The sequence below is a fragment of the Eptesicus fuscus genome, chromosome 22 (assembly GCF_027574615.1).
Source record: "Eptesicus fuscus isolate TK198812 chromosome 22, DD_ASM_mEF_20220401, whole genome shotgun sequence".
In the NCBI taxonomy this organism is placed as follows: Eukaryota; Metazoa; Chordata; class Mammalia; order Chiroptera; family Vespertilionidae; genus Eptesicus; species Eptesicus fuscus.
This window is the reverse complement of record NC_072494.1, coordinates 43782148-43809843: the sequence shown is the minus strand read 5'-3', so window position 1 is coordinate 43809843 and position 27696 is coordinate 43782148. Positions and strand designations below refer to the sequence as shown.

The 27696-nt window shown below is 61.3% G+C and overlaps 1 protein-coding gene across 2 annotated transcripts in view; it reads left to right on the top strand.

The window, feature by feature from the left end:
- NOS1AP (nitric oxide synthase 1 adaptor protein) overlaps window positions 1-27696 on the top strand; it is a 112775-nt gene that overhangs the window by 82037 nt on the left and 3042 nt on the right. Inside the window, exons 4-8 of one of the 2 annotated variants that reach the window (XM_008153086.3) lie at window positions 80-138; window positions 7170-7278; window positions 16535-16676; window positions 23675-23841; window positions 24723-24890. In XM_008153086.3, coding sequence (XP_008151308.2) covers window positions 80-138; window positions 7170-7278; window positions 16535-16676; window positions 23675-23841; window positions 24723-24890 — 645 coding nt within the window. Of the gene's footprint in view, window positions 1-64; window positions 139-7169; window positions 7279-16534; window positions 16677-23674; window positions 23842-24722; window positions 24891-27696 lie in introns of both variants that reach the window. The other variant, XM_008153085.3, reaches the window with a different exon arrangement.

The following is a 27696-nucleotide window of genomic DNA, read 5'->3' as shown; positions in this document are numbered from 1 at the left end:
CATCTGTGGCCCGATGTGGGCCCTGGTCTGTGGCTGAGGACAAGCCTGGCTTATTCATTTACAGTTTCTCTTGTTGCAGAAGAAGGAGTGGACGTGGGACGAGACCAAGATGCTGGTGATGCAGGACCCCATCTACAGGTAGGCGCCTCCTTGTGGCGCGGGGGGCGGGCGGACACAGTGTACACACACCCACTGAGCCGTGGCCGTGTCTGCAGACAGCACAGAGGCAGGTGCCGGCGGCGTGAGGGGAGTCTTTCTGCTCAGGTGCGCTCAGGGCTGATTCGAGCCTTGGGGGTCCGGTGGGACCTTGTCCTCGTGTGTCCGTTTGTCTTCCCTGGAATGTCATAATCCAGCGCACGAGGGTCAGAGGAGAGAACCGGGTCCCATAGCGCTCGCTGCTCCCAGCGCCCTCAGGCTCAGCACAGGGGGCTTTGGGGTCGCTGGAAAGCAGGTCGCATGCGGATCCCCAGAAACGGTGTCCACAGTGAGGATGGTGGTTCCCACAGATCAGGTGACCACCCCGTGAGTCCCCGCCCGGGAGCGGGTGCCCAGGAGGGAAGCACCCCGAGTGCCTGGCTCTCCCGGGGACCTTCCTGTCGTCTTCCCCGGGGGTGGGCGTCAGCTGTCCTGCAGGATTCGTGGGCGGAGCGGGTCAGAGCTGGGCCTCGACCGAGACGCTGCGGCAGGTGGCCCAGCCTCCGGTCGGTCGGTCGGTCCGTCGGTCAGCGAGGAGAGTCTCAGCCTGCGGGGCAGGGAGGGCGGGAGCGGGGGTGGGCTGGCCGTCACTGCAGGGGCAGAGCCCCCCGCGTCCCTGGGGTTAAAAGTTGCTGAAATGTTACTTTGCCACCGACTAGGAGGCTCTTCTGGGGAGTGCCCAGCTCTTGTGCTTCTAGCTCCCGCCCGGGCCTGGCCGCAGGGCACATCCACTCAGTGTGGGGGGGGGGCGGGGAGGGGGCGGGGGCGCGCAGGGTAAGGCTTTGCGTGAGTGTCTGGAAAATAGCGCCCGTGCCGGAGACGCGCAGGAGGGTGAGGAGGCACTGAGCGGCCTGGGGGTTGAGGGGGCGAGCCGTCCTGGGCATGGGGAGAAGAGGGGGGGGGGCCGTCCTGGGCCTGGGGAGAAGAAGGGGGGGCGAGCCGTCCTGGGCGTGGGGAGAAGGGGGGGCGAGCCATCCTGGGCCTGGGGGTTGGGGGGGCGAGTCGTCCTGGGCGTGGGGAGAAGAGGGGGGGGGCCGTCCTGGGCGTGGGGAGAAGAAGGGGGGGCGAGCCGTCCTGGGCCTGGGGGTTGGGGGGGCGAGTCGTCCTGGGCGTGGGGAGAAGAGGGGGGGGGGGCGAGCCGTCCTGGGCGTGGGGAGAAGAGGGGGGGGGGCGAGCCGTCCTGGGCGTGGGGAGAAGAGTGGGGGGCGAGCCGTCCTGGGCGTGGGGAGAAGAGGGGGGGGGGCGAGCCGTCCTGGGCGTGGGGAGAAGAGTGGGGGGCGAGCCGTCCTGGGCGTGGGGAGAAGAGTGGGGGGCGAGTCGTCCTGGGCGTGGGGAGAAGAGGGGGGGGGCGAGCCGTCCTGGGCGTGGGGAGAAGAGTGGGGGGCGAGCCGTCCTGGGCGTGGGGAGAAGAGTGGGGGGCGAGTCGTCCTGGGCGTGGGGAGAAGAGGGGGGGGGCGAGCCGTCCTGGGCGTGGGGAGAAGAGGGGGGGGGCGAGCCGTCCTGGGCGTGGGGAGAAGAGTGGGGGGCGAGCCGTCCTAGGCGTGGGGAGAAGAGTGGGGGGCGAGTCGTCCTGGGCGTGGGGAGAAGAGGGGGGGGGGCGAGCCGTCCTGGGCGTGGGGAGAAGAGGGGGGGGGGCGAGCCGTCCTGGGCGTGGGGAGAAGAGTGGGGGGCGAGCCGTCCTGGGCGTGGGGAGAAGAGGGGGGGGCGAGCCGTCCTGGGCGTGGGGAGAAGAGGGGGGGGCGAGCCGTCCTGGGCGTGGGGAGAAGAGGGGGGGGCGAGCCGTCCTGGGCGTGGGGAGAAGAGGGGGGGGCGAGCCGTCCTGGGCGTGGGGAGAAGAGGGGGGGGCGAGCCGTCCTGGGCGTGGGGAGAAGAGGGGGGGGCGAGCCGTCCTGGGCGTGGGGAGAAGAGGGGGGCGCGAGCCGTCCTGGGCGTGGGGAGAAGAGGGGGGCGCGAGCCGTCCTGGGCGTGGGGAGAAGAGGGGGGCCGTCCTGGGCGTGGGGAGAAGGGGGCTGTCTGTTGTCCTGTTTGGTTTGGGCGGTGGTGCCCCCCGCACATGGAGGTGACTCCCGGGGACACGGGTAGGAGCCGGTCTATGCAGTGGGCTGGAGGGGGCGTTTCCGCGAAGGAGGGCGGGGAGCTCCCTCCGGGGAAGGTGCAGGCGGTTACTTGTGGGACCTGGAACCAGACCTGTTGTACCGGGGTGTCGGGAGGGAGCACAGGGACCCTCGGTTTCCCGAGCCCGCCTCCCGCGTTCTGAAAGGTGCCACTGCCCGCCCCCCCGGGGCCTCCCGGAGACAGACGCCCTCCCCCCACCCTCCTGCGACCCCACGCCCAGCCCAACTCAGCTCTGCTCCCTTGTCACTGGCTTTGGGGGCTGGGGGGGGGGGGGGCCGGGGGGGGCCAGGGGGCAAAGGTCGAGAAGGATCCAGAAGCGCCAGCCTGTGCCTGTCTCATTCCCGCTCGGTGACGTGGAAGGCGCCCCGGCCCGCACCCCTCACTTCCGTGCCCTGGGCCAGCCCACCCAGAGGAGCACCCCTCCCTCCGGAGGAGCCACGCCCCCAGCTCCGCCTGGAGAACCCTCCAGCCGAGGCGGGGAGGAGCCTCCACTGCGCCCACGGCTGCTCCACGACCTCTGACCCGTCCTGTCCCTGTCTGTGCCCCTCAGGAGCCCCTGCCACCTGGGAGAGCCCTCAGCTGCCCTCCCGTCACGTCTTGGTGGCCCTCCCTCTGTGTTCTGGCCCCGCCTTCACTTGTCCTCCTCCCTCGCTCGCTCCCCACAGACTGTCCCGTCCCCCACAGCCGAGTCCTCCCCCTCTCCTGAGACCCCTCCTCACCCCTGCCACCACTCGGGGCACCTCCTCGCAGCCTGCCTGCTGCCCAGCACTTGGCAGGAACCATGCCCCGTTCTTACCTCCAGACTCACTTCCACACCCTCTGCGGAGCCCGCTCTTCTGCCCGTTCCTCTCTCACCCACCTGAGTGGCACGTGTGAGCTCCCTCTTTCCTGAACTGCCCTCTGCGCCGGCTCTGGGCCTCCTGCCGGGGCACAGGGTCTCCAGTCAGTACACGGTCCCCTCCTTCCTCCTCCCATCCCCCTCACACAGCACCATTCGCCGCCGAGTCCAGAGCGCAGAGACCGGGCGTGGCCCCTGCTCGTGGTCCTCACGGCGCCTCCTGCTGCCTCTGAGGGGCCTCAGGGGAGTGTCCGGGGCGTGTGGCCGAGGACAAGGCGGAAAATGGCCAAGTGATCAGGCTCGTTACTGAAAATGAGGCAGCGGAGAGGCTCCTGAGGGAAAGGTCAGACGCCCTTCCTCCTCGTCCCCCTCCACACGCCAGCGCACAGCCGCTCGGAGGGACCACGGCGCTCTGCACAGACCCGTCGGGGCTGCCTCCAGCATCGCGGGGTCCCCTGCAGCCGGAGCCTGAGGCTCCGAGGGGAGGTGGTTGGCCGGGAGCAAGCGCGCCCCGAGTGACGGGGAGAGGCTGCGTCACCTCGGGAGGCACAGGAGGGTCGGTGACAGTCTGACCACAGAGAGGGGGTGTGGGAGAGCCATCTTGTCTGGGAGGGGGACAGAAACGTGTGGCCTCAGTCCTGCCACAGGAGCAGACACTTGTCCTGGGAGCTCTGAGCACAACTCCACCAAAGCGGGACACACGTGTTTTGAGCACTGCAGTGCCCGAGGCCTGGACAGGCCTGTAGCACATAGTAGGTGCTTCATAAGCTGCCTGACACACTGGGCGCATGAGCCTCCTGTTGGCTGCACTGACCCGCTCACGGCACTGAGCCTGCCCCTGCCTTCGGAGCCAAAAGCACAGCCGAGGGAGACGTGAGCCAGCTGGGCCGCAGGCGGAGCCCTCGGCGCCAAGCGGACCTGTCCGAGAGGCCCCGTGGCCCCGGCGGCCTCAGGGCGCCACTGCCCTGACAGGGCGAGACCAGCCAGCGCCACACAGAGAGCCTTCTGTAGCTGCCTCCGGAGGGCGCTGCGGGCACGGTCGGGCTGCCCCTCCACTCGGCCCGCGCTTGCAGGTGTCTCACTCTGAGCTGCGTCGTTGTCTTGAATGAACAAAGGGAATCGATGTGGAATTTGGGCAAAGCCCTGCAGAGTCTCGGATGGGACCGTGTGCAGAGGCGAATGCTGTCCTGCCCTGGCCACTCTCCCCACCGCCAGGGGCACTGGCCTGGCGTCGGCAGGTGGCCCTGACCGGCCTCTGAAGACCTGGGAGAGCCCAGAACAGAACAATTCATTGCTGTAATACTTCCAAAATGTTGGGTGTTAGGACAGTTTATGGGCCCATGGAGGGTCATCAAGTCCAGGGAAGACGGGGGCCGTCTGGGGTGTCGCATCTTGAGGGGCGGGCCTGCCACCTGTCCTGCTGCAGGAGGGAGACAGCTCACCTTCCTGATGTCGCGCTGGGACGCATGGGGACATGCGTCAGCATCTTGTGAGGGGTGCTCCTATCCACGCAAACCCCCTCGCATGGTGGGTGCAGGTCACAGAAGGGGACAGGCCCGTGGGGGAGAAGCCTTTACGGCCCGGGTGTCCCTGGAACCACATGGGTGTGGGGCTTGGCACAGGGCCTGGTCTCGCCCTGGTGTAAGGACCACGGAATACCCAGAGGAGTGCCACTGTGTGACCAGCGTCAGCCCCAAGGGCAGCGAGGGAAGGTTGCTCTGGGTCTGGAGCTGCAGCCCTGTCAGTAGGATTGGGTAGGACAGTGTCTCAGCGTCCCCCACGGCACGCGGGCACCGGGCATCCCGCCCCGCCCAGTGCAGGCGCTGTGTCTCGGGCAGGGTGGTGGGCCCACCTCTGAGACCCCTCCATGGGGCTTCCCTCTGCTCAGACAGGCCGCAGCTGTGCACAGGGGATGGCGGAGGGCTGAGGTCATGCGTGGAATTCAGGAAAAAGTGGGAAAGCTGATGGGATGCGGTCCTCACACCTCGGCCCGGAGGCCCCGAGCAGCACTGTGGCACCGGGTGAAACCGGATGCGTGGGGCCTAGTGGCCGGTGCGCCAGTCATCGCCCCACGTCCACTTTAAGCCCCACGTCCCTGACTCTGCCCCTCCCCACAGGGTCCGCTTCGGCTTCTGTGGAGCCCAGGGCTGCCGGTCACCCTGTGTCTTCCGTGCTGACCCAGTGGGAACAGCCTCAGTCCTCGGTCTCCTTGCCCTCCGTCCGGCACACAGGTGTGCTCAATGCGCATTTGGTCGATTGAATTCATTTCTTAACTCTTGGCCGAATTCCCAGGTGGAACATTCATTCTGTAGACGTTTACCTGGAACTGAGCGGATGGATGAGTAGGCCAGCCGGCCAGTCTACACACACACCTCTGCTGAGCCCTAGCGCAGCCCGCAGGCATTTGGGGAGGCGACAGAGGAGGCTCGCTAGAACGGCAAGGATGGGTGTGCGACTAGGTGGTGGCAGACAGCACACAGGGACTGTTAAAGGGCAGCGTGACCCCTGGGACAGGGGCGAGAAGTGAGGTGACCTTGTTCCACTGTGCGGGGAGGGAGCCAGGCGGTTGGTGCGGTGGGCCCCAGCAGGGCTGCCTCGGGAGGTGCCCGGCGCTCTGGGCGAGAGGAAGGAACTGCCTGGAGCTCGGTGCCCGGGAGGCATGGGGGTGCAGTTGGTCCAGGGGAGCAGGGGAGATGCCAGTGGGACGTGCGGGAGAACCTGTCACCGCTGTGAGCTTAGCCCCTGAGGGGCCGGCGGGCTGCGGCCAGGCTGCCGAGGACAAGGGAGGGTTGGGTTGCCGGGTCTCACTAGACTTGGAACCAGTCGGTGGCTTACTCCTCACGCCGGCACAGCAGGAAGTGTAATCAGCGGGACGTCTGGGTGGCCTTCCCCGAGGAGCCGCGTGACCGCTCCAGCGCCCGCCTTCTCGCCGCAGCCTGTCCCGGGTCGCTCCGCCCAGAGCCCAGGCTCTTCCCAGCCCCATGCGGGGTCTGCGCAGCGCAGCCTGAGGAGTGAGCGGCAGCCCCAGGGGACTCCCCGCTGTGAAGTGAGGACGCGACGGTCAGAGTGAAGGCGGGGCCTGGAGGAGTGGGGTCGGCAGCCGCTGGCGCTGGGCTGCTGGGCACCGCGCCGTGGGCCTCGTCCTCTGGGGCTGCATGTAAACCTCGCGGTCAGGTGTGCGCCAGGCACCGGCGGGCCCACCACCCTCGGGCGGCCTCTGTGTGAGTCCCAGGCTGCGGGGGCGTCACGGTGCCACGGAGGCAGGAAGCGGGACGTGGCCCGTCTGAAGGGCGTGCCGCTGGCACTCTGGGGAGAGACGGGAAGGACTCTGAGTGGCTTTTAGAGGGAGATCCTGTCGTCTGTGTTTTTAAAACACCCCTGTGCCGGCAGCAGGAGAGCGACTCGGTGGGGTGAGCTGGGAGCAGAGACGGAGGCTGGAAAGACCCAGGCGCGAGCTAAGGGGCTGGACACAGGCAGCGGCGCGGCCCTGGGAGCGGAGACGGGTGCGCTGCAGAGATGAGCGCCGGGCCCTGGGGACGGAGTTGGGGCCAGGGGTCTTGCCCAGGACCCGGCCCGTCAGCGCACGCTCAGGAGAAGGAAGACACATCTGCTGGCGCACAGGGAGCTGGGAGGCAGGCAGGAGGGCATGCTGGGAGGATGGGCCGGCCTGGAGCCTGGCCGTCTGTGACCAGAATAGCTGTCACCAGAGACCATGTGGCGCTGGACCGAGAGGTGACTGCGTTTGGGACAGGGGTCTGTCCCCCTGAGGGGAGAACGCGAGCCGGGACCAGGCCCACCCCCTCTCTGGCTCCGCGGGCTGATTGCTCCCATGGGGGCGGAACGGTTTCCGGGCAGCACGGGAGCCGGATGGGCGCTGCTGGTGACTGCGGGGCCCTGTCCGGCGCCCCTGCCCGGTATCATGTCTGGAGCTGTCTCTGCTCGCAGGGCACCTGGCGCAGAGCGTTCCTCACGGACGTTGGCACCGAGCGCGTTCTCAGTGGTTTCCTGTGCTTTTCCGCAGGATCTTCTACGTCTCTCACGACTCCCAGGACTTGAAGATCTTCAGCTACATCGCACGAGACGGTGCCAGCAACATCTTCAGGTGCAACGTCTTCAAGTCCAAGAAGAAGGTAAAGGCAGTCCCCGCCCCTGTGGTTTTCCTGACGGGCCTGGAGCCCAGCACTGACGTCTCCCTGTGCAGACAGGAGCTGGGGGCCGCTGCCGTGGGGACAACTAGGGTGTGCCACTACCCTGGTGTCGTGCTCTTCAGTCTCTTACGTGCGGATACTGGCAGGTTCCCGTCGGGTCAGCCTCTGGAGGGCCTGGGCTGAGCAGGGGTGGCAGCTCTTCGCCCTTCCTCTCCACGCTGTCCACCGGTGAGGCTGCGAGGCGACACGTGGCACGTGGTTTAGGCTGGGGGTGACCGTGGTCCTGGTGGCTGCCTTTGCTCAGTAACCTTGATCTGGAGGAAGGAACTTGGGCAGCTATGGGCCTTGCTTCCTCTTGCCCCCTCCAGCCCCACACACCCGTCTCGCCACGCCCTCTGCCACCTGCACGGTGCTCGGTGGGCCACTGTCCCCACGGCTCAGCGTCCCCGGCTATAAAGCCGGGAGGAGGTTACCCAGACGTCCATGAGGCACTGGCGCTGAGTGCCCGTCTCAGTCTGCCAGCAGCTCCGGAGTTGGCGAAACCCACGTGACTGGTTTAACCCAGCGTTTCTCAAACCGATGTGGCTGTGGAATCGTGCCTCCCATGGGATGTGTCAGCACAGACGTTCTGCAGGAGGGGTGTCGGGAGGACTGTGTGCCTGGAAGGTCCGTCCACCAAGCCTGGCCGTGTCCACCACAGGCCCTCCGCGCCCTCCTTCGATGCGGTGACATCTTATGCGTCAGGCATCTAAGTAGGTCTGCAGGCACCTGGTCAGGTTGGGGTGGTAGGAGTCACAGGCGACAGGCAGGGTCTGGGCCCTGGGCCATCCCACCCGCTCCACAGAGACTGCACTTTGCTGAGGCAGCTGAGCTCCTGTCCCAGGCGTCCTGCTTGATTGTGGGCCTGGACGGAAGGGAAGAGGGAGGCAGGCAGTGGAGACTGCGTGGCCGGGGCCCCGAGAGAAAGTGGGGGCTGTGGCAGCTGCGTGTCACAGGCCATGGTGAGGGTCGGGGGGAGGAGCAGAGCCCGCACGGCAGGTCGGTGCTGTCCGACAGGTGCCGCAGACAGGGAGTGTCCTCTGAGCTACTCTGGGCTCGGCCCACGTCTGACGTGGTTTTGTCAGAGACTGGGCCCGGGCCTTGGAGTTTATCAGAGCGACAAGTAGCAGGTTATAGTTACAGAGTGCTTCAACATTAATTGTACTTGATCCTTGTAATGCCTACTGAGGAAGACACAGATCCTCACCTGCCGTTTGCAGTGAGTAAACCGAGGCTCCGAGAGATTGAAGGGCCTGCCCAGCCTCTCGGGAAGAAGCGCAGGTTTGGGTCAGAGAGCCACGGAAACCGACTGAGCAGGAGCCTGCGGAAGGGACCTTTTGCCCTTGGCTTTGCCTGCCATCTCCTTAGTGATGCGGGCAGTGGGGTCAGTCCTGTTCCTGCCAGGACGGATTAACCCAATGAGAGTCCTGCCACCCAGTGACAAAAAGTGGTCATTGTTCCCTGTCACTCCCAGCTCTCAGCTAATTCTGACCTCTGCCTGGTCTCCTGTTCCTGTGCCCTCAGCGGTGAGGCTGGGCGGCCAGGAGCAGCTTCCAGGCCCTGGGCTGCCATCAGAGGTCCTGGGCTGGGAGCCCCTCACTGAGCTATAGCTGGAGGGGCGGTGTCCATGCCCAGAAGGAGAAGGGACTTGTTTAGCAAAGGAAGCAGGGTGGGGAGGCAGGGGTCTGCCGGGCGTGCTTACCTTTCAGTCAGAGAGATAGCAGGTTGGGAAGGAGTTGTAATGGCAGGTCACAGGAGTGCTTGAGGGGTGTGTCTCAGGCATGCCTCTAGGTTGTGGGAGGTCAACAGGGAGAGCTCTCGCCTGGAGCCTCATGCTGTTGGTGGCATGGGAGATGCTTGCTGACCGTGGTGTGGGAGATCCTCGCTGACCGTGGTGTGGGAGATCCTCACATGAGCTCCTCACTGCTGGGCGTTGCGGTCCCCGTCACATCCATGCCCCGTGCAGGTACCCATGGCAGCTTCTCATGTGGGGTTGCCCTCACCTCACAGCTCCCCATGGGGACAGATTTGTCTCTTGCTGGTTGAGAATGTGGGTCAGGTGTCAACCTTCCTGGCAGAGGGTCGCCCTGTGCCTGGAGGTCAGACCCACTTTAAAACTGACCCCTGTATTGAGCAACATTCTGGTGTTGCATTAATCAAATGATATGATCAAGGCCATTAAGAACCTGCCTGGCAGATGGGGCCCACCTCCCATCCTGGAGCCAAGGACCCTGGCTGCTCCTCTGTGTCGAAGCCATGCACCCTTTCTTGCTTCAGGATCGCAAGTTTGCAATCACGATAGACATAGGCCTCTGTCTTTACTAAGGCTGACCGTGCATCCTGCCTGTTGATCCTGTGGGAGTTGGGGCCCAGGTTGGGGTGGAGCTTATTGCTGTGACAGGATGGCCCACAGCTGCTCCCAGGCTCCATGCCTGGAACTCGAGCACCCGCGGAGAGTCCTCACTGTTCAGCGACGGGAGTAGACCCAGTGAGCCTGGAGGGCGTATAGACACTCACTTGTGAGACCTGCCCAATCTCCTTGCTCCTCCCACCCTTGTCACCACCATCGTCCTCATCTTCCCAGGCACCTGCATTTTCGGCTGCCAATTATGCCGGGGCCATCAGGGTCCACGTGAAGTCAGCTGTGGAATAAGGCTGATGACTACCCTCCTTCCATGTACACAGGGCTCAGATCCCCAGAGTTTGCAGGACCAGCTGACAACATGGTCACTTAAGATGAGAACAGAAAACAGATTCACGAAAACTGGAATTACAACTAAAATACAACAAACTTCCTAAATAATCAATGGAAAACTCACAGGAGAGAACCGTGATACCCGAGGACTGAAAGTGGAGACTGAATAGAGACTGGTAAGGGGGCAAAGGCCTGAAAGGGCTGGCTGGATGCCCACAGACAGCAAATGAAGTCCTGGAGAGATATCCCAGCTGTGGGGGGTTGCCACTGAGAACTCTGGGATCTAATCCCCAAGCTGGGCCTCCCAGCAGCGAGCATCACACCTGAGGAGGGTACCCACATAACATCTGGCTGTGAAAAGCAGCAGGGTTGCTGTCTGCCAAGGAGTGACAACTGAAAATTCAGGCACTCTCTTAAAGAGCCAACACACAAAATTCCCTGTGGAGCCACCCACCTTGTGCTCTGGCAGAGGGAGGATGAAGTGGACTGGAGCTGTGAGAACAGAAGCCATGATTGTGGACTCGGGGGTTAGAGCTCAGAAGGCAGGCATCCCAAGTTTCCTGGGCTAAGTCATTCCCTCATGCAGTGGAGGACATCTTTCCCACATAGACATTTGCCTTGCTTGAGGGGAATACAGTAAACACACCCTATTGGAAAACACCTTGCCCTGAGGTCACTTAAGAGACTAAAAATAACAATTAGCCTCCAGGCAAAAGGAGTTGCCCCACCCTGTTGAAAAAAACTCTCACCATACCTAAGGACGATTGCCTGGGGGTGCAATTCAAGTGGGAGTCCTATCAGTCTGTAGGTAGAGGCCATCTCTGGAGGCTTTGAGTCTTTGCCTGATCTAATTGAGAGGCGTAAAGGATCTACCAAATACAAGCATGTCAAACTCACGGCTCGTGAGCCACATGCAGCCCACAATGAATGTTTTTGCACCCAGCCAAAATAACGGTATGTAAGAAATGTTTCAATAAAAACTTTACTTAATTTTTACAATATCCTGTTATACATAATCTATATATATAAAAGGTAATATGCTAAGTGTCCATCCAGGTAATGACGTCACGTAGCAACGCCTGCTTCCTCTCCCTCACAACTAGCCTCCTTGCAGTTTCTTCAGCCCAGGAACACTACTTTTCATAGCCAGGTGGAAACATTTCACACTTTAACCAAATGTCTGTGAAGCATTTTCCCGTGCCTCATCTCATTTGATCCTCACAGAAGTCCTGGAATAGGTAGATAGGAGACTCAGGGGAATCCTATTTCCTTTTCATTAGCCAGAAAATGGAGATTTAGAAAAATTAGAAACTTGACCTGACTGAAAAGAAGTAAGAAATGGTGGACCTTGAAAATGACTTCAGGTTTTTTCACCATGCAGAATATAGTCAAACACTGCTGCAGTTAAATATTTTACCCTTTGTTCTCCCTGCGTGACCTATAATAATAATCTGCTTTGTGTTGATATTTACTGCTGTGTTGCTGACAATTACCTGAAAGAGAAGTTGGGGTGCTTCACTGGCTGGGAAAAGTTTAGCTAAATCAAAAAGCAGGTCTAATTAAGCAAGTTTATTCTATATCTGTAAAAGGCTAAGTTGACTCACGCATGCGAGATACATATAAAGCTCTCACTGGCGCCAATTGCACCCATGTGTTTCCATCTGTCATTGTTGATCATGAATTTGGTTGACATTTCTATTATAGAGAAAGGGTGAATAGTGATATTAAAATATTTCTTCTAATTAATTTCCTTTCAATGGCAGGAATTCGTGCACTGGGCCACTAATTATTAATAACGAACTACAATGTTCACTAATGACTGATTACTATAATCATGTTGCATTCATTTCCCTTACGCACCTAATACACAGGCGCACCATTTCTCTCCACTAATACTAGCAGCGAATATTTTAGCCCATTTCCACATCATTAGTCTTGGACTGACTTGTTTGGTGTGCGCAACAGGAAATTTTTGCTTTTGGAGAACAAGAAAAATAGGTTTATTTGCATTACGCTTATTAATTTGTGCAGTTATTTAGTGTCTGATAAGTTAATGTTCAAGAAAAAATATTGATTTTTTATTAAAATGTTCTATTATTTTATGTTAATGATGACTCATTTATTTCAGCCCTTTGTATTCAGCATGTTTCTATGAAAATTGAAGCTTTTGTTTTTTTTTGCAGCCCACATAAACTTAAACCTTGTTTATTTGACCTGTGTTAGCCTTTGAGTTTGACCTGCTTGACCTAATACATAGTCACAAACCCAAATAGACAGCTAAAATGAGGAGACAAAGAAATAATCCCCAAATGAAAGAACTAAATTCTCCAGAAGAAGAGATAAATGAAGCAGAGATAAGAAATTTATCTTAAACAGAGTCCAGAGTAATGATTTTAAAGATGCTCAACAGCATGAAAACAGATATAGTAACTATGAGAAAGAACAGTCTAAAGAATGACATAACACAAATAACACTTTGGAAGGAATACACAACACATTAGGGGAAGCTGAGGATTGAATCAGTGAATTAGAAGATAGGATTGAAAATATCAGGCAATCAGAGAACCAAAAAGAAAAAAAAAACAATTATAAAACAGGAGGACAACTAAGGGAGCTGTGGGACAACATAAAACATAAAAACATTCAAATAGCAGATGTGCCAGAAGAGGCAGAAAGGGAGAAAGGGACAGAGAACATGTTTGAAGAAATAATGGCAGAAAACTTCCCTAACCTGGAGAAGGAAAAAGTCACACAAGTTCAGGAGGCACAGAGAACCCCAAGCAAGAAGACCCCAAACAGCCCACACCCAGACACATCGTAATTAAATACCAACAATTAAGGACAAAGAGAGAATCTTAAAGGCAGCAAGAGAAAAGCAAACTGTTACCTAAAAAGGAGCTCCCATAAGGCTGACACCTGATTTCTCATCAGAAACTCCACAGGCCAGAAGGGAATGGCAGGAAGTACTCAAGGTAATGGAAAGCAAGGATCTGAGACCAAGATTACTATACCCACCAAGGCTATCATTTAAAATAGACGGTCGAATAAAGAGCTTCCTGTACAAAAAAAAAAGGCTAAAGGAGTACATCACCACCAAGCCAGCATTACAAGAACTGCTAAAGAAACTGGTATAATGAGAAAAAGAAATAGAGAGAGCATACAGAAATAACATGGCAATAAATAAGTACCTATCAATAATAACCCTAAATGTAAATGGAATAAATGCTCCAATCAAAAGGTATAGGGTAGCTGAATGGATACAAAACTATATAAAACTATGACACAACTATATGCTGTCTACAAGAGACCCACCTCAGAACAAAAGACACACACAGGATGAGAGTGAAGGAAGGGATGGAAAAAATTTTCCATGCAAATGGAAATGAAGAAAAAAAAAAAGCTGGAGTAGCAATACTCATATCCAACAAAAGAATCTCTCGTAGCAATATGTTTGCAGATACCTCTCCTAGGGCAAAGGAAACTAAGGAGAAAATAAGCAAATGGGACTACATCAAAATAAAAAGTGTCTGCACAGCAAAAGAAACCATCAACAAAACGAAAAGGGGGCCCACTATATGGGAGAACATATTTGGCAAGGATACATCTGATAAAGGGTTAATATCCACAATATATAAGGAACTCATGCAACTTAACAAAAGGAAGACAATCTAAAAGTGGCCAAGAGACAAAGGAAAAAATGCTCAAGTCACTAATCATCCAAGCGATACAAATCAAAACAACAATGAGGTACCACCTCACACCTGTCAGAATGGCTACCATGAACAAATCAACAAATGACAAGCGCTGGCGAGGATGTGGAGAAAAGGGAACCCTAGTGCTCTGCTGGTGGGAATGCAGACTGGTGCAGCCACCATGGAAAACAGTGTAGAGTTTCCTCAAAAAATTAAATGTGGAACTTCCAGTTGACCCAGTGATCCCACTTCTAGGAATATATCCTAAGAAACCAGAAACACCAATCAGAAAGAATGTATGCGCCCCTATGTTCATAGCAGCACAGTGTACAATAGCTGAGATCTGGAAACAGCCCAAGTGCCCATCAGCAGACGAGTGGGTAAAAAGCTGTGGTACATTTACACCAGGGAATACTATGCAGCTGTAAAAAGAAGGATCTCTTACCCTTTGAGACAGCATGGAGGGACCTGGAGAGTACTATGCTAAGTGAAATAAGTCAGAGAAAGACATATATCACATGATCTCACTCACATGTGGAATCTAATGAACAGAATAAACGGATGAACGGAGTGGTTCCAGAGGCTGGAAGCAGGGAACAGAGTGCGGAATCTCAGAGGGAAGGCGGGGGAGGGTCATCAACCAAAGACCTGTGTGCACACATGCATGGCCCATGGACACGGACAATGGGGCGGTGAGGGCCTGGCATGGGGAGGGAGAGGACGGTGGCGGGCTGGAGGGGGTCAATGCAGGGAAAAGGGGGACTATGTAATACTTCCAACAATGAAGAATTACTTTTTAAAAACACACAACAGATTCATGATTGACTAATTTCTCTTGGACCAGGAGTGCCGGAAGCAGCCTTTGACCTGCACTGTCCGGTCTGCCCGGGCGCCCCCTCACTCAGGACAGACACCTGCCAGGAGGAGGCCCAGAGGCAGTGCTGCTGCGCCTGTCTGTGTCTGTCGGGACTTCAGGGCTGGTGGAGGGGGCCTGGGGGCTTTGTCAACATGAGTCAGTAGGTGGTCTGTGTGTCCCGAGGGCAAGTGGTACAAGGTCAGTCTCCAAAGTCACCAGCCTCCGTGCTCCCTGAGCTCTGGCGTCTCCGCGGCTGCTGGGAGCCGCCCTGTGGTCTGCGCGCCCCGCCGGCTCTGAAGACCCAGGCAGCCCTAGCGGCCTGGCCCACAGCGGGGAGCCCGCGCTGCTCGGGGGTTGCTGAGAGAAAGTGGGTTTTGGACAGAAGACTTGATCCAGTGGCCAAGTGCTTCCCAGGCCCATGTAAAACCAACCTGGACTGTACAGAAATGGCGCTTTCGGAGAACATCCGGTGAATTCCAGACAACGGCGGACCCTGGAGCTGCAAAGGCTGTCTGCCCCCCTCCCGTTTGCTCTGCATCGTGCTGGCTGCCTCGCACCAGGCCTGTCACGAGGGGTGAGCGCAGCTGCGGGGCGGCCAGGGGATGTGGAAGCTCCTACAAGGCCTCTCTTTGTCCGTCCCCGAGGCTCACTAACTACGCAGGCCCAGGGCGCAGGCAGCCAGTGGCCCGGGGACCGCCCGCCCCGTCCGCAGCAGGTTGGCCCTCTTGCCACCTTCAAGTATCTTCCCCCCAAAAAGGTTCTGACACAGACTCCTGCGCCGTTTCTGAGACTGGCGTGCTCCAGCCTCGATGCAAAGAGGCCTCCGGGCCCCCAGGCTTGGAAGCAGCTGGGAGCCTCAGGTCACACCCAGAGCGCGGCCTGGAGTGCTGCTCCGTGTGAGGATCCGGGTACAGGGCGTCCTGCGGACAACGCCAGAGAGCAGAGCAGAATCCAGGGTGAGAAGCACAGGGTTCACGGTCACCCCGCGGGGCTCCCGGCCTCTCAGCCTGGGCGCTGCTCAGCTATCACTCACCAGCTGTCACTCTTCGGCTGTCACTCATTGGCCGTCACTCATTGGCTGGTGAGGGGACTGCCGTGTCGCCACGGGGGTTGAAGGTGGGGTCACCAGGTGGTCGCAGCTGACCCGAAGCTAGATCACCCAAGTGCGACTAGTCTGAGACTCAGGTGTAGAGTGACGGCCACAATTAAGGTAAAGGAACGGCAGTCCAAGGTGGTGCGTGTTGGGGGCGGGGTCAGAGGAGCGTGTGCTGAGCCCCCGCCTGAGCCCGGACTCCCTCTATCTGAGAGGCAGAGAGCAGACTCCCCCGTTACAGTGTGGGATCCGCCTTCCCCACGCCTGCGTGCGTCCCCCAGGCTCGGCACTGGCTCCTCTGGGTCCCTCCTCTCCGGGCCATCCCTGGTCCCGCCTCTTCGGGCATTTCCAGGAAGAGGTTAAATAGAAAACAAAGGAGAAGGCGGCCGGGGACAGCCGGGTGCAGGCTCCCCAAAGACTGAGCGCTGGGGTGTGCTCCGGGGTCTGGGGTCTGGGGCCCCGGCTTCCGCTGCTTCTCAGCTCGCTGGCACCGCAGCCTGGCAGCGGGCTCGGGGCCCCACGTCTCCAGCAGAGAGTGTGGTCAGCAAAGGGCTCCCGAGGGCGGACCGACCCTTCTGCTCCCTGGAGGAGGCGCTGGTGCTGGCTGAGGCCGAGCGGGGTGTTGGCTCTGCCCTTCCGCTGGCCGGCTGGGGTGGCACGTGTGCTGTCGGAGCGTCCCAGGCAGGGGCGGCCCGCGCTTCCCTGTGAGTGTGTGCACGTCCGAGCGCCTTAGGTTTCGTCTCTCTCCCCGGCTGGCCCAGCTGCTGGCCACCTGCCCCTTGGACATCCTGCTCCTACCCGACCCCCTGTGTCCCCGCCGAGGGCCCCTGCATCCTGCGCCCACATCTCCTCTCCCCCCCCAGAGCCAAGCCATGCGGATCGTCCGGACGGTGGGGCAGGCCTTCGAGGTGTGCCACAAGCTGAGCCTGCAGCACACGCAGCAGAGCGCGGACGGCCAGGAGGACGGGGACGGCGAGTGGCACAGCCACAGCTCCGGGGACCCAGGTAGGCCGCCGCCACCGGGACGTGGCAAGCAGGCAGCCCGACGTCTCGGCACCTAAAAATGCTCATCTTCCCTGCTTCTCTCTAGATTCCAAGTTTTCTTTAAGGGGCGTGTACTCTCATAGCAGACGGTGGATGTGTTTAAACTGTCCAACAAGGGAGCCTTTAAGCGCGACATCAGGAACCACCTTTTAAGGGCAGGGCCGCTGCTGCCAAACCTGACTCCCGGGACCATTCTGTCCCTATCGGAGGGCAGAGCTCACCACGCCACGTGGCTTCTGCTCCTTTCTGACTTCCATCATCCTGTGACCTTCCATCATCCTGCGGACACTTTTCTGATAGCTTCCATTTTCTATCTGGAAAGCTCAAGAAGAGAAACTGAAACAATTAGAAACAATAACTCCTTTTGGTGGTAATTTTCTCCAATCACAGGCCTGTACGTGAGACTCAGCTACACGGCATTTCCTGAATCCCACCGCCGTGGAGAATGTCCGATTTTCTCCGTGTAGACACTTCCTGTCCGTTCTAGGAAGCCCGTCAGGCCGGTGCGGTGCCTTCAGAGTTTAGGATGAGAAGCAAAGCACTGAGCGGGGCTCTCCCGGGAGGCAGGCGGGGAAGGCGGGCTGGCCGGGGCAGGCGGGGGCAGGCGGGGGCAGGCGGGGCAGGCGGGGGGCAGGCGGGGGGCAGGCGGGGAAGGCGGGCTGGCGGGGGCAGGCGGGGGCAGGCGGGGGCAGGTGGGGGCAGGCGGGGAAGGCGGGCTGGCGGGGGCAGGCGGGGGCAGGCGGGGAAGGCGGGCTGGCCGGGGCAGGCGGGGGCAGGCGGGGGCAGGTGGGGGGCAGGCGGGGCAGGCGGGGGCAGGCGGGGCAGGCGGGGGGCAGGCGGGGGCAGGCAGGGGCAGGCGGGGCTGGCGGGGGCAGGCGGGGGCAGGCAGGGGGCAGGCGGGGGCAGGCAGGGCTGGCGGGGGCAGGCGGGGGGCAGGCGGGGGCAGGCGGGGCAGGCGGGGCAGGCGGGGCAGGCGGGGGGCAGGCGGGGGCAGGCAGGGGCAGGCGGGGCTGGCGGGGGCAGGCGGGGGCAGGCAGGGGGCAGGCGGGGGCAGGCAGGGCTGGCGGGGGCAGGCGGGGGGCAGGCGGGGGCAGGCGGGGCTGGCGGGGGCAGGTGGGGGGCAGGCGGGGGCAGGTGGGGGACAGGCGGGGGCAGGCGGGGGGCAGGCGGGGGGCAGGCGGGGGGCAGGCGGGCTGGCGGTGCTCCCTGCGTGGCACGTGGGCTTCTGCAGACGACAGGAAGCGGCGGGGCCCTCCATCCCTGTGCAGGTGGGGATGGGCCTGTGGAGCGATCTCAGTGTATCAGGGCAACACACAGGTTCATGTCGAGGCTGGGCAGGTGGCTGAGGTGTGGAGAGCCCAGTCCAAAGGTGGTCTCCCTCCTGCTCTGGGGCGGTGGTAGGCTTTGTTCTCCTGAGACCTTCCCCTGATTGGGTGAGACCCACCCACACCAAATGGGTAAACGGCTTTACTCAGAGTCCGCTGACTTACATGTTAACCTCTCCCGAAAAACACCTTCTCAGCAACATCCAGCATGATGCTTGTTTAATGCCATGGCACACATCACTAACCGTCACAGAAATGACCCGGCGATGGTGTGGGGGGTGCTGGCTGGCAGCCCACAGGGGCAGCTGAGCCTGGGCTCTGGCACTTCTCGGTGGGCGGCCACGTCAACTTCCCTAGTCTCTCTGGGTCTTCCCTTCCTCATCGGCCAGGAGTCGTGAGGGATGCGTGTAGGTCAGCATCGTGCCAGCAAATAACAGTGAAGCGCGTGCCAGCTGTTGGCCAGCTCCCCGGTCTGAGTGCGAACTGCGGGACCGGCTCTGCAGGGGTGCCCTGGCCCTGGGCGGCTGCCTGGTGCTTAACCGGCCGGGAGCCGCCTGCTTCCAGTGCAGTGCTGGGGTACGGCCTGTCGGGGCGGGGCGTTTCCTTGGCGAGGAGGGCGGCCTCCTGCCTCCCGGTCACACATTTTGCAGCCGCCCTTGCCTTCTTCCTGCCCACAGCCGTCGGGGACACCTTTCCTCTCTGAGCGCCTTCCCAGCGCGTTGCCGACTCCGCCGGGTCCTCTGTGCCGTGGGCACTTGACACGCCAGAGCTGACCTGTTGGCGGATCGAGCAGGCTTGTTTTTGTTAAGGAATCTCCCGCCCACGTCAGGGAGCTTTCCATTCAGTGGTGTCCCTTCCTGAGAGGCCCACGGCCGACGCCCCCCTGCAGAGGAGAGCCGCCGTGGGAGCGGGCAGCGCGGCTCCGCGGTCGGGGCCTGTGGGCGGCCCCTCGGGGCCTCAGCGGTGCTTGGGGAGGTGTCCTCGGTCACTGTGTGTCCTCTCCTCCCCATCCCCCCCCCGTCCCGACCTGGGGGCCGATAGCCTTCTGTCTGTCTTGGCAGCAGCTGCCCTGGCCGGTCCCGGGGCTGTGGGACAGGGGCCGCTCTGCCTGCAGGTTTCCTTGACTCCCAAGAGGGTTCCTGGGAGAGGCCCCGTTCCCTGGGAGGCAGCCCGCCGTGGGGAAGAGGCTTCTGAGATAACCCTCCCCATATAGACGGCTCTTTACTGTGTGCCTGTCACCTCTGCTGGACCTGGGCGTCCTGCTCACCTGTGCCCCCTGTCACCGTGCCCCAAGACCTGTGCCCCTCTCACACACCTGTTCGTCCCCCACACCTGTGCCCCATATCTGCTCCTCTCCCCACACACCTGTTCCTCTCCCCACACACCTGCTCCTCCCACACACACCTGTTCCTCCCACACACACCTGTTCCTCCCCCACACACCTGTTCCTCCCACACATACCTGTTCCTCTCCTCACACACCTGTTCCTCTCCCCACACACCTGTTCCTCCCCCACACACCTGTTCCTCCCACACATACCTGCTCCTCTCCTCACACACCTGTTCCTCTCCCCACACACCTGTTCCTCCCCCACACACCTGTTCCTCCCACACATACCTGCTCCTCTCCCCACACCCCTGTTCCTCTCCCCACACACCTGCTCCTCCCACACACACTTGTTCCTCCCACACACACCTGTTCCTCCCCCACACACCTGTTCCTCCCCCACACACCTGTTCCTCCCACACACACCTGTTCCTCCCCCCACACACCTGTTCCTCTCCCCACACACCTGTTCCTCCCCACACACCTGTTCCTCTCCCCACACACCTGTTCCTCCCCACACACCTGTTCCTCTCCCCACACACCTGTTCCTCCCCACACACCTGTTCCTCTCCCCACACACCTGTTCCTCCCCACACACACCTGTTCCTCCCCACACACCTGTTCCTCTCCCCACACACCTGTTCCTCCCACACACACCTGTTCCTCCCACACACACCTGTTCCTCCCACACACACCTTTTCCTCTCCCCACACACCTGTTCCTCTCCCCACACACCTGTTCCTCTCCCCACACACCTGTTCCTCCCCCACACACCTGTTCCTCCAACACACACCTATTCCTCTCCCCACACACCTGTTCCTCCCACACACACCTGTTCCTCTCCCCACACACCTTTTCCTCTCCCCACACACCTGTTCCTCGCCCCACACACCTGTTCCTCTCCCCACACACCTGTTCCTCCCACACACACCTGTTCCTCTCCCCACACACCTGTTCCTCTCCCCACACACCTGTTCCTCCCACACACACCTATTCCTCTCCCCACACACCTGTTCCTCCCACACACACCTGTTCCTCCCACACATACCTGTTCCTCTCCCCACACACCTGTTCCTCTCCCCACACACCTGTTCCTCTCCCCACACACCTGTTCCTCCCACACACACCTATTCCTCTCCCCACACACCTGTTCCTCCCACACACACCTGTTCCTCTCCCCACACACCTGTTCCTCCCACACACACCTATTCCTCTCCCCACACACCTGTTCCTCCCACACACACCTGTTCCTCCCACACACACCTATTCCTCTCCCCACACATCTGTTCCTCCCACACACACCTGTTCCTCTCCCCACACACCTTTTCCTCTCCCCACACACCTGTTCCTCTCTCCACACACCTGTTCCTCTCCCCACACACCTGTTCCTCCCACACACACCTGTTCCTCTCCCCACACACCTGTTCCTCTCCCCACACACCTGTTCCTCCCACACACACCTATTCCTCTCCCCACACACCTGTTCCTCCCACACACACCTGTTCCTCTCCCCACACACCTGTTCCTCCCACACACACCTATTCCTCTCCCCACACACCTGTTCCTCCCACACACACCTGTTCCTCCCACACACACCTATTCCTCTCCCCACACACCTGTTCCTCCCACACACACCTGTTCCTCCCACACACACCTGTTCCTCTCACACACACCTGTTCCTCCCACACACACCTGCTCCTCTACTCTACACACCTGCTCCTTTCCCCCCACACACCTTTTCTTCCTCCACACCTGTGCCTCATATCTGCTCCTCTCCCCAACACTTGTTCCTCTCCCCACACACCATTTCCTCTCCCCACACACCTGTTCCTCCCACACACACCTGTTCCTCCCACACACACCTGTTCCTCTCCCCACACACCTGTTCCTCCCACACACACCTGTTCCTCTCCCCACACACCTGTTCCTCCCACACACACCTATTCCTCTCCCCACACACCTGTTCCTCCCCCACACACCTGTTCCTCCCACACACACCTGTTCCTCTCACACATACCTGTTCCTCCCACACACACCTGCTCCTCTACTCTACACACCTGCTCCTTTCCCCCCACACACCTTTTCTTCCTCCACACCTGTGCCCCATATCTGCTCCTCTCCCCAGCACTTGTTCCTCTGCCCACACACCATTTCCTCTCCCCACACACCTGTTCCTCCCACACACACCTGTTCCTCCCACACACACCTGTTCCTCCCACACACACCTGTTCCTCCCACACACACCTGTTCCTCCCACACACACCTATTCCTCTCCACATACACCTGTTCCTCCCACACACACCTGTTCCTCCCACACACACCTATTCCTCTCTGCACACACCTGTTCCTCCCACACACACTTGTTCCTCTCCCCACACACCTGTTCCTCTCCCCACACACCTGTTCCTCTCCCCACACACCTGTTCCTCTCCCCACACACCTCTTCCTCTCCCCACACACCTGTTCCTCTCCCCACACACCTGTTCCTCTCTCCACACACCTGTTCCTCTCCCCACACACCTCTTCCTCTCCCCACACACCTCTTCCTCTCCCCACACACCTCTTCCTCTCCCCACACACCTGTTCCTCTCTCCACACACCTCTTCCTCTCCCCACACACCTCTTCCTCTCCCCACACACCTGTTCCTCTCCCCACACACCTCTTCCTCTCCCCACACACCTCTTCCTCTCCCCACACACCTCTTCCTCTCCCCACACACCTGTTCCTCTCCCCACACACCTCTTCCTCTCCCCACACACCTGCTCCTCTCCCCACACATCTGCTCCTCTACCCACACACCTCTTCCTCTCCCCACACACCTGCTCCCCTCCCCACACACATACCTGTTCTTCCCCCACACCTGTGCCTCTCCTCACACACCTGTGCCCCCACACTTATCCCTCTCTCCCACACCTGTGCCTCCCCCTACCCCTGCTCTCCCACACCTGCACCCCATCTCATCAGACCACCACTGCCTCATCATTGGTTTCTCCTTATTCCAGTTCCTTCCTTCATTGGACAGATGTTGTCCAGTCCCCTGACGAGGGACTGGCTCGATTCTGGGGACACTGTAAGCGAGACAATAGGCCCTGCTGGCGAGGAACTCAGAGTCAGAGCTGGGTGGGGACGCAAACCAGTGAGCGATCAACTCGATGGTTTTGGAGAGTGCAGACAAGCGGGCGAGGTGGGGCAGGACTCCGGGCGGGAGGCAGGTGGGGCCCTAGTTCAAGGCACCGAGCCTGGAGCCAGACCGGCGGCTTTGAGCCCAGCCTTAGCAGCTGTGTGCCTCCATTTCTTTATCTGTCAAATGGGGGTAATGACAGTGTTTGCCTCTTAGGTTGGTTATGAGGGTAAATAAATTAATACATGTAATACCTTAAATTTAGTACATAGAACATAGTACGTGCCATTTAAGCAGTAATACTGCAATTTTGAGGCAAAAAGTAGCCCTTTCAAGCCCTTTTGGACTGAGCTGATCACGTCTTGTTTGTGCGATGTGAAAGAACGGGTGTTGCTGCGTGCTTCGGTCCCTCATGAAGACCCCGCCCTTGCTGGGCCCCCCCCCCCCACAGGCCGTTTGCATGCAGTCCTGCGTGCCATGCCACCCAAGCCCCTTCCCCGCTCATCACCTGAGCCGCTGGCTCTCCCCGCAGGGGTGCTGCCCTCTGCCCTCTGCCCTCTGCTCCGCCCACACCTCTTCTGTCTCACGGGTGACAGCCTCCTGCGGGCTCTGGCTTGTGTCTGCCGCTCCGTCCGGCGCAGTGAGAGCTCGGACTTGGCTTCCTCGTTTGTGCCATAGGCTCTGTCAGAGCCGTCCAGGCTGCTTCCTGAGTCCTGGCTGATGGGTGACTGAACGCAGCCTGCCTCACCGTCTCTCCTGCCCTGCGGGGCCTCTGCCCTGGGGCAAGGTCAGAGCAGGCTCGGGGGGCGGGCCTCGAGCCTCCTTGTCCCATTCTGCAGTCACACAGCCCCTCCGTCCACCTGGGCCCGACAGCCCCGGCGAGGCTGGGAGGCCCACCTGAGCCGATGCCCTCCCGAGCTGGAATGAGGCGGAGAGGACTCACCCCTCTCCCAGGGTCCCCACCCCCTGTCAGCAGAGACGTCACGTCCAGGACAGAGGAAATGCCGTCTTTGTTCCTAGACTTAAAAATAGACTCTGTCTTGCTGGGTTGGGAGCGGATGGACTTCCTGGGAACAGGTGAGGGTGCTGGGCAGCGGTGTTTCCTGGCGTGACACAGCGACTGACGTGTCAGGTGGGACGCGTTCTTGGCATCCCATCCCTTCCCGCCGTCTCTGTTGCCCTGCAGGCCGGCAGCTCCCTGGAGCCGAGAGGGCCTCCCCCGCTACTGCGGAGGAGACCGACATCGACGCCGTGGAGGTCCCCCTCCCGGGCAGCGACGGCCTTGACTTCAGCCGCGGGGTGACCGACCTGGATGCCGTGAGGAAGGACGGCGCCTCCCACGCAGACTCCACGGTAGGCAGAGGCGCCCGCTCGCGGCAAGGTGACCGGGTCCCCGGGCTCCTGACATAACCAAGTCCACCCTGAGACACAGCCAGCCAGTCGGTGTCGCGGCCCCCGCCCTCAGCGCCCGGGGGTTGGCGGCCAGTTCGCCAGGGCAGAGCCTGTACCCCGTCCTCTGCCTGTCTTCCCGGCGCCCTTCGCCCTGCGAGTGGAGTGGCTCCGCCGGGTGCCCCTCACCTGCCTGAGGGCCAGCAGCAGGGGTTGGGGACAGCCTCTCCCGCAGCGACATCTCTGCTCAGGGCTGTCTTAGTGGAAGTGGCCACCTGCCGGGCGGCCGGAAGGGACAGGAAGTGCTTTCCACGGACGGGGAGGGCCTCCCAGCCCTTGGCTGCATCGGGGTCGACTTCCGTCCCTGGCGGCTGTCGCTCCGAGCAGGCAGGGCTGCAGCAGCCTTGGCCACGGGCTTCCTGGGGCCACGCCCTCGGTACAAGCAGGCCCTGGGGGTGAGCCCAAGGACGCAGCAGAGGAAAGGGGCGCTGCCTCCGTCTGTCCGTCCCACGCTGGGCAGTGGGAGCTGTGCTGCGTAGAAATAGCCCCCCATGTCCGGAAGCTGAAGGAACTCAGCCATGTGGCACAGTCAGAGGTGGGGCAGGTGAGGGGACGTGTCATCTTCTGGGTAGCATCACTGCGGAGCCGGTGGGTGCCGAGTGTCCGAGCGGGACTTCCTGCCCGCAGCCCCGCCCGGCGCCACACCAGCTGCCCGGCCGTCCACTCCACCCGGCCACATTCCTGAGCCTTGGTGATAGGTGAGACCCCGCAGGTGCCCCCACATTAGAGTGAGGGCCCCAGGAAGCCCTGCCCAGGGTCACACACAGTCTCCTCTGCTCCTGCAGGTGCCGCCCCAGGAGCCTGTGCCCACAGCCTCGCCCCGGATGCCGCTGCCCCCGCCCCGTGCACAGGCCCCGGGCGCGGGCACGCCGCTGTCCTCGCAGCACCAGCTGCAGCTCCTGCACCAGCTTCTCCAGCAGCAGCAGCAGCAGACGCAAGTGGCCGTGGCCCAGGTCCTGCTCAGCCTCCTCCCCGCCGCCCGGCTCCGCTCGCACGGGCTGGATGTGCCCCCCCGCGAGGGCCCGGGGCAGGTTTAAGTCAGAGCCTGTGGATCGCTCGGCCGGACCCATGCTTTTGGGGCTGGGGGCGCGGGCGGGAGGTAGGGCGCAGGGACAGTGGTTTCTGCGTATCCCGCTGAGCTGGGTTTGGCTGCTTGGCTGGATGGGGGGGCGGGGGCGTGAGTTGAGGTGACTGGGGAGGCAGGTGCTCCAGCCCCTCTGCTCCGCCTTGCTCCCTGCCGGGGGTGGGAGGGGGCTCTGCCGTCAGGCCGTGACCCTAAGGCCCCCTTCCAGGAGCTTAGTGTGGATTTGTGCTAGACGCCTTGGCAGAGACCTCTCCCTGCGCCCAGCGCTTGTCCACGCGGTCCCCATGCCTCCGTCAGCGCCCTGGCTGTCCCAGTGGGTCTGGCACCTGACGGGCCCGGAGGTCACGCTGGTGGGAGCTCAGCTGTAGTGTCAGAGTCACAGCGCGAGGCGCTGGCTGAGGTCTGCAAGCAGAGTTGGTGGAGCCGGAGGCTTGTCTGGGGCCACTGGCTTGCAGAGGAGGGGAGCGAGTCCCCGCGCTTCCTGCTTCCTCTGCTGAGGGAGGGCTCCCGCGTCCACGTGGCCCTGGGTGCCGGGCGCCATGGGAGGAGACCATTCGTCCCTTTTATGCCGACTGACTCCGAGGCTGAGGCCCGCAGTCAGGAGGGCAGAAGCGGTGGGAGGTCCTGGGGCTGGGAGGTGGGCTTGCTGAGGGGCGGGTGCCGCAGCTCGGGCCTGAGCGGATCTGTGACAGCCACCCTGATGGGCCTGAGGCACAGGCCCCGGGCGCCCTGGGCAGCCAGGCTTTGAGACGGGCATCAGTGGGCACGGCTCCCACGTGGTGCGGCCTGAAACGCCCACAGGAAGAGGCTGCTGCCCAGGCTCGGGGTTGTGGGTGCGCAGAGCAGGGCCACGCGTGCATCCGAGGACACAGCGCGCACTGCCGGCGACAGAAGCCTTCGCTGGGAGTGCCCGTGCCAACGGCAGCACAAAGCCTGGGCTCGGGTCGCCCACCACTCACCCGTCCCAGAAGCTCCCGGCGAACACGAATCTTTCAGCACATCAGTTGCCAAGTGATGGTTATTTACCAAGCGTGGGCTTGGGCACGTTCCCGTGCGTGTCATCAGATGTGCCCGATCCGCAGTCACTGCTGAGGCTGACGAGGAGCCATTTCAAACGCACCATCGACACAGCAGTGTGCAGTGTCCGTGGGCACAGCCCGCGGCCTGTGGCTTCCCACGGCTCACCGCCACCAGGATGCACCCTGCGTGCCAGCGAGGCCTCACGCCGGTCCTCCCCTCTGACGCTGGGCCGGGACCACCTTCCGCTGCAGGTCTCTGCACCTTCTTCCCCTGGGAGAGCGTCTCCGGGGCTCTGCCAGGCCCCGGCTTTGGGTAAAGCTATTGTGTGAGGCATGTGGGTTAATAGACGGCCTCCTGGCACCCCCGCACCTTCAAGCAGATGGACCCGCTGCACCGGGTCTGCACCGGCAGCCTGCTTGGCCGCCACTGCTGCCACCGCGCTGGGGTCTTGTCATTGAGCGCCAGCGGTCCCAGGGCCGAGGAGGGTGTGCCGTGGCCGCCCACCTCAGATGGCGCATCCGGGCCGCGAGACCCTGAAGAGCCTGCGATAAAGACACTTTCTTGCAAACATGTGCCCCCCCCGCCCCCCCCGGGGCCCTTGTTAGTTACACCCCCACCCACTCACCCTCAAGGCAAGCCCAGCTCCGCTCTTGTCGCTGCCGGTGACCTCCTCCCACTGGTCACAACTCGGTCTCAGACCTCAGCCTCGGCCACTCCCGGAATTGGCCTGAGCTGGGTCAGAAGGCTGCCTGGCCGTGAGGCACTGGGCACAGGTGGCGCGCCTGTCACCTTTCCAGGTCAGACCTGTGTCCCTCAGGGACACAAGCCCCTCTGTCCACCTTCCCCACCCAGCATGAGGCTCGCCTGGCTGCCCTAGCTCCTGCTTTTCAATGTACCAGTCGGGCAAGGCTGTGACCGGGGGTGGGGCGCAGGGGGCACCTGCATGGCCATGGGCTGGGCCCGCCTGCTCCGGTGCTCTGGGCCGGGCCGCCTGGCTGCAGAGAGGTCAGCCGCCGCCTTCCTGGGGAGAAGGCCGTCCTACTCAGTGTTGCTGCCTAAGACCCGCCCCCCCCCCCCCCTGCCCCGCGCCCTGCGCTTGGTGGAACCGAGTGTGGTCCCGAGGCTCCGTGGAGGCCTGCGCTGTAGTCAGTCAGAGAGATGGTGCCGAGCCCCTCCGCACCGGCCTGTAGTCAGCGTCTGTGCGTGGCTGCTCCCGTCCCAGCGCCCGTGCCTGCCCCCTTGCATGCTGAGACGCCGGCCTCTGCCTGTTTGTCTGGGGTGGGGGCCAACAGCCATTCCCAGGCCTGTGCTCCCCGACTCCAGCCTGGCCCTGCCCCCACTTCTGACGGAGGAGCTGGAGTCCAGGCAAGTGGGCAGTGGTCTGGCGCTGGGTGGGCTGAGGGTGGGAGCCAGTTTCGGGAGCAGCACGGAGGGGGGCCGAGCCCAGAGCTGGGCTGCATCAGGGGACCGCTCAGTGGTCTGTGCCAGAGCCGTCGCCACCGGAGGCCCGCGGCCTGGCCGGGAGACGCGCACGTTTGTGCCAGGGCTCAGCCTTCTGAAAGGAGAGGGCTGGACGCAAGTGCAGGGCGGGGTGTGGGGACCGCACACCCGGGGTCAGAGTGCGGGCCATGGCGGCGGCCCCGGAGCCTGGCCCC